General features: G+C 41.2%; 1 protein-coding gene across 3 annotated transcripts in view; it reads left to right on the top strand.

Annotated features, from left to right (window-relative positions):
• LOC117559274 (phospholipid-transporting ATPase ABCA1-like) overlaps positions 1 to 15,344 on the top strand; it is a 135,226-nt gene that overhangs the window by 25,476 nt on the left and 94,406 nt on the right. For 2 of the 3 annotated variants that reach the window (XM_034235991.1, XM_034236150.1), the window contains exons 12-14: positions 2,524 to 2,721; positions 5,199 to 5,404; positions 5,865 to 6,041. In XM_034235991.1, the coding sequence (XP_034091882.1) occupies positions 2,524 to 2,721; positions 5,199 to 5,404; positions 5,865 to 6,041 (581 nt within the window). Of the gene's footprint in view, positions 1 to 2,523; positions 2,722 to 5,198; positions 5,405 to 5,864; positions 6,042 to 13,053; positions 13,277 to 15,344 lie in introns of all 3 variants that reach the window. The other variant, XM_034236066.1, reaches the window with a different exon arrangement.

The raw sequence follows: 15,344 nt of genomic DNA on the forward strand, positions 1-15,344 counted from the left end.
GCTTTTTGCAGATTTTCAAGCACTCCGAGCTAACTTTTTTAATCATTTTTAAATGTTAAACATGTAACATGCACATTTTACGTCTAGAACTTTCTGCTCCAAATAAAAGAAACCCTAAAAAAGTGTGTTTTTAAAAGAAATGTAGGATCATTAGCTTAGCATTAAACTGGAAATGGATCACTAAATAACTTCAACATATCATTAGTGAGTTGTTTCTGTACATACAAACAGGTCAAACAAGAATATCTGGTTTTAGGAAGCATTATTTGTTGGATAATTTCTTAGTTGTGCAAATTGACAGAAATTCATAATGTTCCCTTTCAATTTGTAAAATAGTTCCTCTTTTTCAAAACTGACTCAGAGGTTTCTCAGTGGCTCATTGGCACCGTTTCCTCTACACTTGACTGCACCTTCTAAACATCCTCCTTCACTGTGTTTTCTGCAGCTGAACTTTTGAATACACAACAAACTCTAGAAGATCAGCTTCTTTTAAAACGACCTGGTATTTTTCTCCTTAAAAAAGGAGCTGCAGGTGAGAACATGCACATGTGGTGTATATCAATTTGTCGCACCTTCTGTTAGGAATGGAAACGGAGGGAGGGAGGTAATTATGGATAAGTGCAGGATAATTTCCACCCTGGCAGAAAGGATTATCCACACAAGTAGAGGACATGGACTCTTCCCCCCTTCCCTCCCTTTCCTCTCCTTCCTCTCGCCGTATTTCCTTGACACTCACATTACTTCCGTGTCACTCCAAATGAGCTTATAGGCAGCTGCAGGGAGCACACACTGGAGCTCCATATAGCGTGGTATTCATTACCCTCGCCCTAACCTTTACACAAATGGGACCGCAATCCTCCTTTGTCTTCATTTTCTCCCCGCTCCCTCTCTCGCTGCACATCTCCGCACCGAGCTGGTGGCTCCGCAGGTTTGTCATCTTCCGAGGTTCCTCAAGGTCGCAGACACATTTTACATTGATGGACCAATTACCATCAGCAGTACAGACACTGTGTTTGAGCTAGGAGATCCGGAGAGAAGGACATGCTGTGTGCAGAGGCAACGTGAGAGTGCCTTTACATCTTGTTTACACACGAAGGTGCTTTTACAGTGGTGGCAGGGAGGGTCGCTTTGTTCTTCAGGTCCCAACAATTCTGCTGAAACTTCCAAAATAAGATATCTGCAAATAAAAAGCAGAATCTGTAGGTAACAGGACGAGATTTTAGTCTCATTCGTAGTCCGAGTAATATCGACTAATCCCAGGCGTTGATTAAATGCAAGTATATGCTCTCTGTGGAGGGCAAGAGAGGGACTTTCCCCCTTTTTGATGCACTTGGGGAAATCATTTACACAAAGTTTTTAAAGTCAATGATTTACCAAATGTAATCAAGATTATACTTTTTGTAATAATAGAGCAACCCCAAGTTAAAAGCCAAATCTGGAAGCCACAGGACAAGAGTTTCGGATCCTTTAGTCTTTTTTTGGTCAGAGTCAAATCAACCAATCATGTAGCAGGCTTTGGTTGGATACAGGTGAACAATCCTCGTGAAGGGCAACTGAGGCTAATTCTACATGCACGCTTTATTTCCTTTCAATCATTGTTTATGTTTAACCTCAGGCTCTATGTCAAACATAAAACAATGCTATATATATATATACAGTAGGTTGATTAGTCCATGTAACATTGGAGGAAACAAATGGATTTAAAGACCTTTAAACACATATATTTTGGACATGTCATGTCCTTAAAGTAGCTTCCACTGTGACGGATGGAGCAAGTTTTTTAAAGGTCATATGCAGCTGAGAGATTTCCTAATTTGACACCCAGTCCTGAGGATATGAATAATACCATCTGAAGTGTTGACACTGAAATGCCACTGAGCACTCGGGCCAGAATATTTCTCAATCTCAGAGTTTCATACTTTAGAGGCCGGAAATCCGTGCTGAGGTATACCGCACTTACTTTATATCGGAACATAGAAAAAACTGTATATTTCAGTAGGCATAGGTAATGAGAGGTTAGTGATCACTCTTTAATTGTTTATTTAGATTAGATTCAACCTTATTTTCATTGCACAGAGTATAATGAAATGCAGTTTGCATCCAACCAGAAAGTCAAAATAGTAGATAGAGAGCATGAGGTTACAGTATAAACACATTGATTACACTACCACAGATGTTCCAAATGTGAGGCAAGGTACAGACACTGTAAATATATCCACTACAGGAAATGCTAGCATTCACTGTAGGGCCGCACAATTTGGAAAAGAATAACTTTTTGCAGTCATTTAGAATGATTTCCTCTACATGTTCTCACTCTACATGTCCCTGCAGGTTGAACATACTGTACATTTGCACTGTATTCTGTACATGAGCACTTCTGGAATAATTGTAGCACAGTGTCATCTATCTCAGCGCTCCTAACTAACGCTGCAGCAGAATGACTGTCACAGCTGACCTCCATGCTTCCTGTTCTGAAGCAGCTTGTCGTGCTCTCACCACAATTAAAAATCTCTTTGACATCAGGCGTTGCTGGGGAATCCGGTGTTTGCCGCTGTGTTGGATCAGCGCCTAGACAGCACGGGGTGGACGTCCAAGCAGCTCACCAACTTCCTGTACAACGGGCCCCCGGAGGACCGCCCCCCCGGCATGCCCCCCAACGACTGGAGAAACGTTTACAACGCCACCACCGACGTCCTGAAGCTGCTCTCCAACTTCCTGGGCGTGAGTCTTCTTTTCTTCTTCTGTGCTTTTATTAAATGCTCCTCCTGCATCGGAGAGATGAGAAAATAGCCTTTTCTCTGACATTTCAAATATAATTCTCCCTGGTGAGGAAATCGGTGACTTATATTTTCCCTGGCCCCCTGAAATAACCCAGGTGAGTTCTCTGGTTAGATTTGCCTTTTTAAAGTGCTCTCTTTTTAAAGTGCTCTCTTTCAGTGGCAAAATACGTTTTAAAATCCCAATGTATCTACTTTTCCCCCTCAGTTGTTGGGTTATTTAAAAAGCATCCAGATGAGATGACTGAACCAGCAACTTGTCGTCTTTAGCGCAGAGCTTTTTGTGCCTTTTTGTTGCTGTTTTTTTTTTTTTATCTCCTGCTTTGGTGTTATTCTCATTCAAGTTTAATGTCCTTGACTTGGAAAACTGTCGAAACACTTGTCACAACAACACAGCTTCCATGATCATCATACAAAATACATTGTTATGTGCCTGACTACAATGAGTCTGTAGGAGAACACACACACACACACACACACACACACACACACACACACACACACACACACACACACACACACACACACACACGACAGTGATGTATTGATCCTTGGCACAGTCTCCCCAGAAACTCTTCTTCTCCCTGTGTGTGTGCATGTACACATATACACACACGTGCTTTAATATAAATCTACAGGCAGGTAAGATGGCAGCTTGGGTTGAACACACTCGCCCAATGAAGTTCCAACTTAATTAGATCTCTTTTCGGCACTTATATAAAATGCATCGCTCAGAACTGACTCCAGAACGGTGACATTATTATACAGCCTGTATTGTTTGTTTCCTCTTCTCTAAGTCAAACATCTGCATAAATACAGAGTGTCTTCCAGTCCAGGGCTTAATATGACACACTGTCAGCACTACTGATGTAAAGGTTATGTGCAAAACACTAATATAGCTGAGTAAATGAAGCCATGACACCTTATATAAACCAGTTTCTGCTAGAGAGCAAATGAAAATCAGTCACATTTTCATTTGCATCACTAATCTTACTGACAAACAATGCCTCCTTAGAGAGAGCGTGTCTACATTTGTTCAATACTGGTTAGCCTGTTGCTAATAGGTGCCTGAAAGGAGAAATGTGTGTCCTTGAATGAATACATACTAGCAATTTAATAACTATCTGAGTCCATGTTCTGATTGGCTGAAGAATCCTCTGCTTTTACATCACAAGCTGCTTCTCTTTGAACTGCCCCTACATGTACTAGCCTTTAAGACTCCTCAATGTACAAGTCACACCCATTCATACAGAGGAAGAGGCTGTCACACAAGGTGACACCCTAAAATATCCTCCCATTGAAATACAACAGCACTACGTTACAGCCACAATCACCCTAGGGTTAAGATATTGAGATGGTGGAATCTATTTAATTTAAAAAATTTAAAAAATCGACATAAAGGTTAGTAAATGCAGCATCTTCATACTTCTCTAGATTCAGATGACACTGCCCTAATGCTTTTATTTTGGGAAAAATATATATTCCTTTGAGTATGGTGTCATTATATTTATGATAACTGTCTCAAAAACATGCAAATATTAGTGAAAGATTGAAAAAGTATTGCCGTGGTGTTGCATGTTACTGGACTGTGATGGTTTTAATACACTAAAGGTTTTCCTAGAATAAGACTTTATATATTGAATTGTTACACCTGTATTATGAAATGTATCATTACGCCAGACTTAAAAATCCACAATAAAAAGGTTGCATTGCACTATAGTAATATTTAGTAACATATGTTAAAATATCTGATTTCAATAGAAAAGTCCCAGTCTACAGAAGTTATGAACTGGAAACATATCTTTGTTTGGTACAGATTCTCTATAATAATCACACCATGAATATCTCTCAATGGTTATGACAATAAAGATGCTAAAAATGGTCATATCCCAATTGCAGTATCAGTGAAAACAAGTTATTTTGTCCAACTCCTGCAGCCCGGATTATGATCCATATGTTTCTCTCAGCTCTGTCCAAACTGTGTGACCGTTATAACTGAGGGATGCTGCTGCTGCTGTGATATTTTGTTTACCGTTGCAGCTTGATATAGCTCAGAGAGGGGGGGTCCTGGGGGAGAGATGATAAAACTGTTGCAGCGGCCGAGCTGTGTGGACAGCTGTCAGGTGAGACTGCCTCCCAGGATGCCTTGCTCATTATCCTTTCATGAAGCCGGGACGAGTCTGCAGATCGAGGCTGTATCTCATTTGTTGTCTCTGCTGAAGCCCAAAACATGTCCGTCCGTCCCCCCCCCCTCTGGCAGCGCCACCTCATTTGGATCTTTGTTAGTCTGAGTGATGCTTTTCTCTAAATATCCATCTGCCATTCTGTCAGGGAGTCCGTGCATAACTCTGCTTTATCCCCTTTTCTGTTGATTTGTATATAACCTGCTTAATCTGTCATTTGTGGTACCTCTGTTGGCAGTGTTTGGACCTCAATAAGTTTGAGGCGGTCCCCACTGAGAGCCGTCTGTTGAGCAGAGCGCAGGAGCTCCTGGAGAACGAGACGTACTGGGCCGCGTTGGTGTTTGAGAACCTGCAGCCCAACGCCAGCCTCCCCCCGCCCTACGTCAAGTACAAAATCCGTATGGACATCGACGAGGCCGAGGGCACCACCAACATAAAGGAAAGGTGTGTGACTGAACCTCTTGTATCAGAAAACTCCTGCTTCTGTATTTACTCTCTCTGATTTGACACATTTCAAATTGTGTATAACGAGAAGACAATTTGATTTTGTGCGTCTGAATGCTTCCATTAACAAGTAGGAAAAGAAACGGTACTTTATTGCCATCAGTATCACTTAAGGGGTTATCCTCTAAAGCTGTGGATTTAGAAAAACGTACTTTATCGGTGTTGCTATAATTTTAAAGGTAAGACTCTAAGAATCTTTTATTTTGTATTTCTTCAAGCAACGAGCAACTTTTCAAAGTATTCCTTTTAATCCCTAACATGAAGAATTCTGGATGTTTCTGATGTGTCTTTGAAAGTTTCCTGTGTGACATGTCTCCTCTATAAACCTCCTGGCAGTGTTTCTGACTGCTTCTAGTTTACCCTTTGCCGAGACGGATCATGGTGTTTCTTTTTTAATAAGGTCGTGGTCTCCGGGGGCCCGGGACAACCCCCTTAACGACCTGCGCTACATCTGGGGAGGCTTCTCCTACCTGCAGGACATGATGGACCACGGCATCATCCGAGCGCACACCCCCAGCACGCAGCCGCTTGGGGTGTTCGCGCAGCAGATGCCCTACCCGTGCTACGTGGATGACGTGTGAGTACAGAGCCGCTATCTGACAGCCGTGTGATTAGCGCCAGTGGAAGGAGGTATTACAGCAATAAAACAGTGCGCTCTCCGGTGAGGTGCCACTCACCGCCGCCACGTACATGAGTTATAGTCTGATCAGTCACTTAGGCCTTCAGATTTCCCCGCGGAAACTTCCTCTTATTTGTCTGGCGTACATTTCTTTAATATCCGATTGCAGAGGAGGGGCAGAGGTAGAGGACTGCCGTAATAATGTCACTGTAATAAAAATGTAACAGGAGAGTGGAATCATTAAGGGTCAGCGAGGGGAAAGGAATGAAGGAGATACTATTGATTTGAGTCAAACCACAGGAAATTCCTGAATAGTTGAATTATTTACGCAACCACGGCGAGTCCCTAGCTTCCTCCCGTTTCTGCGGCATTTTATCCTAAAGAAAATGAGAGCAAGACTCCCCTCTGATATCATGTTGGACACACACACACACACAACGGTGTGTCACTCTTAATCTTCCTCAGATTTCCTCAGTGTGTGGAAATGACTCCCATCCACACACAACATTATGATCTCCATTAATAAAGGGGAAAGCCCATCCAGAGGAAAAGATAATTACCAAGGAGATGTAAGTCCGACAACACGCCCCTTCCAGAAGACACAGCATATCCTCTCCCTGTGGGGAAACGCACAATCAGAGATTATAGGGAGCTCATTTATAAATCTGATTTGCTTTGGATCCCACAGAATCTGCAGAAAAGGTTATTTGGATAAACATATTCTACAGACACATGACTTCAGATTGAAGATGCATTTGAACCGATGTGAATTGAATATTAATATTTATTTAATTAACATCTATGGTGCACTTTCTGTCGGGTATATATTTCCATTGCTGCTTAAAGATGTAATGCTTTGCACTTCATTCTGCAGCTGCGTTTTAAACCTTGTTAAATGCACATATTTCATCGTGTGCACTTGGTTTGTCATGCATGGTAGGAGGATAGTTTCAGAAGTACTAATTGGAGGATGTTAAACTAAATATTGCACCCAGTGGAGGTGTTTAAATCTGAGCATTTTTGGCACTTTGTATTACCCAAAGCAATGAATCCTTTCATCTTGAAATCAGGAAGTACTCTCACCCACATTGTATCTGTTGCGTCGTCATGTGCAGCTCATCTTCCTAACAAAAAGGATTCATTACTACAGAAGATAAATTGGATTTGCGGCCGCAACACCATTAGGTCTTTCTCCTGCAAAGCGGTTTGGGCATTTCTATAAATGATTAACACCTATGGCTATTTCATTCATAAATAATACACAGAGCGGAATCACATAAAGGAAAGATGCGCTAACACAAAGAGGCATGATGGGAAAACCTCTGTGGTCATTATTTTACACTTAAAGAGCCTGTGACACGAGTTTCCCCCATCATCCAAACCCATCAATTTGAGTAAATATTGTCCCCTTGAAAACCGTTACTGAACTGATTTTGGATATTTGTACTTTGATAACCATTAATCTCCCCTTCAATGTTGACCATTTCCTGGATCTTCTCGGGGATTCTTCAAATCCCGCCAAATTATGTGTGACGTCATTGCGGGCACAGCGCTCCAGCTGCACCGTTCAGGATCCCAGCATCTGCATGTAAACGCACGATGGCGAACACAGCAGCAAGCTCAGACAGCGATGACAGTTTATTTTTGAACGTGTCTGAGAGCTCATATGAGGCTGAAGGATCGGTTTATGTTGTATCTGTTAGAAGTTTAGGAATTAGGTGCGTCAATATGGGCGATCATACGGTCATGTAGCCAGTGGTGGACTGGGACTAAAAATCATCCCGGGACTCTCGACCGGCCCACTTCGGTACCGCTAGTAAATTGTCAACGGGGGGAGTGGGGGATGTGCTAGTGACTTATCCGACCGGCCCACTTCGGTACCGGCCCATCGGGATTCGTCCCGATGGCCAGTCCGCCACTGCACCCAGCCCAGCCCACGTAAACTGTCAACGGGGGGAGCCTCGCTGCGGGGGAACGGTGGACCTAGTGTCCCGATCGGAGAGGGAATAATAATAATAATAATAATAATAATAATAATCCGTGCATTTTATCCATTAATTTCCCCAACATTGTGGTGAAAAAACCACACGTTTAATCCATGTTGGTGTACTACAACTACAAAAAGCATCGGTTTGTTTTCTCATCAGGAAATGCAGACCGGCTCAAACAAACGATTTTTAATCCTCATCCTCACGATCATTTAATCTATCATATGTTCGCCGAATTGACATGAAAGCACTAATAAATGTAGTTTCATCCACTTGAGTTTACAACTACAAAAATAATCGATTTGTTTTTATATCACATCCTACGGGAGGAAATTCAGTAGCTCTCACTACCGATTTTTAATCCTAATTTAATCATCAACTCCACCACGATCATTTATGTTTATGTTCGCCGAATTGACATGAAAGCACTGACAAATATGAATATACTGTAGTCAACTTCATTAACACGTTATTAACGTGCCTAAACTCAGTAATTCACCATTTCTACGCATAACAACACACTTTGTCCGTGTTTGGCTCTCTCGCCGCACAGTGAAGCGTTCCCGCATGGACGTCACTTCCGGCTTCCCCCAAAACTTCAAAATGAGTCGAAGGAATTTCCCCGCGATGTTCGAAATTATTGATATTTATCGGAACGGTATCGCTTTTTCTTTTTTAAACTGACGGTTTGAGATGACTAGTAGCCCAATATTTCATTGCACAACAGTTGTTGGGAGGCTGTCACAGGCTCTTTAAAGAGGCCATATTCTGCCTTTTGTGGTTTTCCCTTTCATGTAGTGTGTTATATAGGTTTGTGTGCATGTTAATGGTCTTCAAAGGCTTAAATCCCAAAGTTCCCTCCAGATGGAGTTTCTCTCCACCCCCCCACCCCTATAATTTGAACATTATAGCATGGAAACGTGTCAGAGTAGAGGCACTAAACACTTATATGAACCTGAACATGACAAGAATATGTCCCCTTGAAGAAGGAATAGAGATTGTGCTTCAGGTATAACTTGACCTTAGCATCAAGTTACTTTATTAGTTTAAAATGTTCTTACCATCTGATAAATGTGAGAAATATCATACATGCAAATACTCTTAATAGAAGAGTTGGATACATGAATATGTGGTTGCAGTCACAGTTCTTGGCAAAAGGAAGTTTATTCATTTTGGACACGGCAGGTCGTTTTTCGACAGTTGTTGAAAGATTGATCACTTAGCTCAGGAAACTGTTATTAGTTTTCCATCCTTTATCATCTCACAGAAACAATATTTCCTCCTCTCTGATAAACTTTGAGGCCGTACTATCTGCTCTGACCTGGACACTCATCACCACGCCCGCCTCTGAGATGATTTCCTCTTTTGTGCGTTGCTCATTTCCTCCTCTCTACTTCCGATGAACTTCGAACAATCTGAGCTTCTTCAACACCACTGACCCAGCTGGCATTTCCAGCCGCAGATAACCAAGCGGTGTTAGCGTCCTCGGTCTTCATACTCACATTGAACACAGAGATGATAATGATGGGGGGGTAAAGCTTGACCCCTACAGGGCCCGACAGCTCTTAAACGGCTCTTTATCAGCGGCCCCTGCCCACAGAGGATGAATCAGAGTTCTTGTTAGGAACTGAGGCTGTGCTGCACATCAGACGCTTGGTGTGAGATCTGAGGCTGCTTTCAGAGACACGCGATGCAGGTGGGCGTGAGCTCGGTTCAGGATGAGACGGGGGTATTCTGTGCACCATGATCAGAAGGTAATTAACCTCATGTGTGCACTGCTTGCACTCAGAGTGGGTGACATATTGGAGCATATTTGGGACATCTGAAGCTCATAACAAGATCAAATCAGCTGTTTCATGCCATGGGCTCGGTGCAGAAGTGACGCACAGGAGGGACAATATTCCTCGAAAAATGTAGCCACTCCCTGGAAAAAAGGCTTACTGCAAATACAGCTTTATAAAGAGTGTTTATCCATGCTGATAATAGGGAATAATAGGGATATACATGTTTATTTGGATGCTTAATGGTCACAATGCTGACGATGTGTAGCCTATCAACAGGTTGATAATAAAAGCCGGACGTTTATCTTTGTTCATTTATCCGTTTAATCAATAAGCCCATAAAGCTCTGGTGGATCTATGATTAAATGTAGAATATTGTTTGACTAGAAAATGTGGATAAAGATATTTAAATTATTTCTCAGTTTGTTTTACACTTGATGCCTTCATGTTTTTAACTTGACCTGATATTGCAGTCATCATTATTTGTATTTATATTCATCTCAGTATTATTTTTTAAGGCTGATTTTCAATGTGTATTTAGCTCTTTCTCCAAACGTTGCCTCCCTGTTATACATATGAGGTTTCAAACAACAAAGGACTCTTTATCCCTTAACCACATTTTCCTTGAGTAATCATTTCTAGCAGCATATTGAATAATAAAGTCTGCTCCCTTCAATGAGTGCCCGCCTGCAGCCAGCAGGTATTTTTGGTATATTTGCTCAGAATGAGATTTTTTTTAGAATAGCCCTCCGTCCTGTGGGAGTCTGCTCTCTCCTCTCTCGTCTTTATTTCCTGAGAATCAGTCCTCCAGCGTCCCTAAATGTAGGTCAGGCTGTTGATGTTAACACAGACCTGCAGGGACTTTTATTACTTAAGCACCTCGATCGATCAGCGATGTATAATTCAGGAGCATCTGGTGGCAAGGTTGTCAGTGTCAGACACGCCGTGCATCACTGATCCCCCACCACCTCGTCTGTCAGCTGTTACATAGATGTTATCGAGATAAACCCTTAATTAGCATTCAACCTGATGCTTTCACAACTAGAGGTGCTAATGTAGCTTTATTTGCCAAATCGTATTGATTTCAAGTTTCCAGACTCAGAGGCACTTTTCTTCTTCTTCTAATCTCGTAACAGGTTGTGGTTTTAGTCGCTCTGGGTCTGGAAACTCTGTGCCATCCTGCAGCTAATCAAGTCGTCGTTTGAAAGTGATCCATCCCTCGAGGGCCGGGGAAGTGTCCTCCAAAAAGAGTCTGTCTTTCTCTCTTTGAAATGAACTTCCTCTGGCTTTCACTGGAACTCACTTCATCTCTTTGGTGTGTTTGCAGTTACTGACAAACCTCTCCATGCAAAACATTATTTTCATAATACATCATATCATTATGAGGGAATTGGCTTCCAGAAATATTGTCCACGAGAATAAAAGCAGTCACAGTAGGAGAATACAAAGATCAATTTGAAAATAAATTAGGGCAAGGCAAGTTTATTTATATAGCACCTTTCAACACAAGGCAATTCAAAGGGCAAATAAAATGACCGATTCAAAATGACCGTCTCTTAGGTTGGCCCAACACACAATTGTGCCAACACACATGGAAATGAAGAAACATCTGCACAAACTTGACGAAACATGCGCAGCGTTTACTAAAAGCTTACATAAACAAAACACTGCAAACACAACGGCAACCAGGGGTCCCTAAAAAGTGACGCACACAGCTGGGACCGGAGTGCTTGTGGAGATTCGGTGATAATAAAGTTAGCTAACTGTCACAGTTCTTTCAATGTGATCGCATGATTCCTTCCGGTATTATTGCAGATCTGCTGTAAGCTAGCTCGCTACAAACTAACCTAGTCATTTCAAATATACTGCCGAAACCCATACAACTATGAGAACAGTGACAGTTGGCCAACTTTATAATCCCTTCTAGTGTCACTTGTTTTCCGTTGTGTTTTGAACTTCTTGCAGTATTTTGTCTATGCCTTTATGTTTCGTCATGTTGGTGAAGAAGTTTCTCCTTTTGCATGTTTTTTGGTCGCATTTGTGTTTTTATATTTGCATTTTTATTAAACTGCAGCTTTTTTCCTGATGGAAATGTTTGGGGCCGCTGTAGCGCATTTGCACCTGTTGGCACCGTAGACTTCTGCAAAAAAAAGAAAATTCTACAAGTTTAATAGCAATTAAAGGGGATACGATGCAATAAGGCCTTAAAAAATAACTTTGCCATAATTAAAAGAGACAGTAGTTGCATGAAAATGTGCTGGACGTGTGCTTAGATGTTAAATAGCATTTACTTTGTGTCTCTGTGTGTGTGAGAGCTTTGCTTGCATTACACCGTCAGTATTTATGGAATGCAAGCACAGTGAGATGTAAAAATCTATACTTTGTCAAAAATCTATTTGGTGTCTCTCCTTCACTGTCTAATAAAGCACAGGAGGCACTTTGTTATATTGCCTGGGGAGAAGATATTGACATGGCATTTTGGTGGCATTATGAATCTGGTTTAATATCGCCTCATTGTGTAGTAACAGCCTCCGATCATACATCACGTCTGGCAGCGTTGCAGCACTAAATGTTTGATTGAGCTGATGCACCGGGTTTATGAAGGTTAGCTCAGCGTGACGATAAAAACGCCTCGCAGGCAGCGAGTCCGCGGATACGACTCCATCGTCTCCATCGTCCCTCACGCTGAAAACATTACACAATGATTCTCTCTTCCTAACCTGAGCACGTACAGGGTAATATTGCAAAAGACAACCTTTAAAATAAAGTAAGCGTGTAAAAAGCTGATTCTCTTTTTGTTTAGGGTCATTATCTTTATTATCAATTCATCTTTATTTCCCCTCAAATGTTGTAAAATAGTAAAAAGCTCATCAAACTCACCGTTAGCCCAAGGTGATGCGGCAATGTCTCTTTGCTGTTGTTAGTATTCAGCATTTACGTTCATCTGAGACATGAATATGAGCCTGGCATTCTGGTTTGGCCTGTATAAATGGTGGCCATCTTTGACCAAATGTGTCTGATTCCAGCTGTAACTTTATTTATCTATGAAATGAACATGTTTGACCCCATCTGAAAATGTGAGCTTTTTGTCTTTCTCACGCTAAGTACTTCCAAACTTAAAAAATAGACAGAGAGGCATTTTCAGCAGATGAAAGAACCCTGTATTGCCTTGATGCTTCACCTCTCTGCTGCTCTGTCCAGCTTCATCCAGAGCATCGGAGGCATCCTTCCCATGTTCCTGGTGCTGGCCTTCATGTACACCGTGTGCATGACCATCAAAGGCCTGGTGCTGGAGAAGGAGCTCCGCCTGAAGGAGGTGCTGCGCGCCGTGGGCATTCAGAACGGCGCCCTGTGGGCCGCCACGTTCTGCGAGAACATGGTTCTGCTCATGGTGCCATGTGCTCTCATAAGCATCATGGTGAAGGTCAGTGGGGAGGAGACACTCAGCGCAGATGCCCAAACACAAAGCATGCAGTGTCAATATAATGCTCAAAGCTAGCCACTTGTTTTGCACTAAAGGTCTACTATTTAATTTACTTTTGAAGAAGTATAACATCTTTATAATGCATACAATAATTTTGATTTAAAGTGAACACAACAGGTGAATAAATAAATAAATAAAATGTAACGAATAGATATCACGAGTTCAGTATTTACATTAACTTATGTTATGTTAAATATGCAAATAAATCATTATCTAACGCTAACTTTAGTCAAACAAATAGACAAAGTTACTGTAGTCGAATGAACTCCTAAATATGGATTTTGGATGTTTTTGTTTCCTCTAAGATACATGCATCCAATACTTTTTTGTCACATTTGACCCTTTGACAAAGTATAGCCACTTATTTTTCAGAAATGTCCATTTTGGAGAGTTATAACACCAACAAAGCTGCATCCTTGTGTATTGAAAAGTTGAATTTGAGAGGGACACTACAGGTAGTAGTAGTGAAACTTCCTTTTTTGATAATTTATAATTAAAAATATACATTTTTTATTTATGGAATGTTTTGTTAAAATATGCAAAACGAGGCATTATGCTATGCTAAATGTTGGTACATTTAGGAGTCGAACTCTACAGAAAGTCAGAGTTGTATTTCCTGTAGTCTTAGAAGCAGGAAAATATAAACCTGCTGCTCTGGTCAGACGATTGTTCATGCTTTGTGTTTTGGTATTTTTCGCTGTTATTAATCATTACCAATTAATGAGCACAGAATCAAATCATTACCCTTAATTCTTCAAATCAGCCTCTTCAGTCTAATTAATTGAGCATGGAAGCAACACTGCAATTAAGTCAAATGAATATCACTGCTTCGTTTTTGCCCTTTTATTTCCTGTAATTGCATCACTTCTTCTTCTTTGGTGCATTGGAGGACTGAATGACATGAAAATGCATTTTCTCCCGCTCTAGTTTTGCACCTTTTACATCCCGTAAGATTGTGAGAAAAAGTAGGATGAATGAACTCCTGGGTTATGTGTCAGAGATATAGCCAAACAAGATTAATATTTCCTTTTTCCGTGCCGACTAAAAGAAAAGTCTGATAGTAGATTTATTTCTGCAGCCTTTGAGCTCATGCATAATGCACGCAGGCCGAAGAGTGAACAATAGTGAAGACGAGCAACGCTATCTGAGCTTCATCACGCTCATGATGCATAATACAGTCGAGCGCGATCATCTAATGCTCCAAACATCTTCCATCACTGCACAAACTTTGAGAAAAAAATGTTGTTCACAGAAAATGTGACCAACATTACGTCTTATTAGCTACTTGAACACGTTTTAGTTGTTTCAAGTTGCATGCAGTATTATTATTATTATTGCAGCCCATCCTTCAGCTCCTTGTTCTGAAGCGTTGTAAACGACATAAAAAGGATTGTGATTCTCGATCGGCCTAATCAATTTTTTGCAGTTTAATTAGGAAATGCGGCTGCTAAATAAAATGATATTTGAACAGCTGGGTGAAATGTAATTTTCCATCAGCATGATGTGTTTGGAGCCATCAGCCATTTGTAAACATTAACAACAATACATTGAGTTAGAGCAGAGCCTAGGAGGATGTGTATTCAGATCACAGGCCCGCTCTAAGTGATCATTTCACAGCCATTCTCATCGCATTAATAATAATAGCAAATCAAACGGCAATTATCATAAAGCTGTATCTGGATTAGGTGTGACAACAAACGCTTCTGTCACCGACACCTGATCCCGTGCACTCGGTCTCTTCTGTTATAGCAGCGACTACCTTCTATTGTTCTGGAGTCTGTTTTTATTAATAACCAACAGATCACTGAAGATCAACACACACACACACACACACACACATACTGTACGCTGCAGGGTGTCCTTGTTTTGACACATCCTCCAAATGCTTTGAAACTCATTAAAATGTGATGAATTAGTCGTACACAACAACAGAGACCTCCTCTGTGTTATTGACGTGTCATCAATCACTCATGCACACAGGACTAAAACGAATTAATGTAATTAGACG

The sequence above is a fragment of the Gymnodraco acuticeps genome, unplaced genomic scaffold (assembly GCF_902827175.1).
Source record: "Gymnodraco acuticeps unplaced genomic scaffold, fGymAcu1.1, whole genome shotgun sequence".
Classification (NCBI taxonomy): domain Eukaryota; kingdom Metazoa; phylum Chordata; class Actinopteri; order Perciformes; family Bathydraconidae; genus Gymnodraco; species Gymnodraco acuticeps.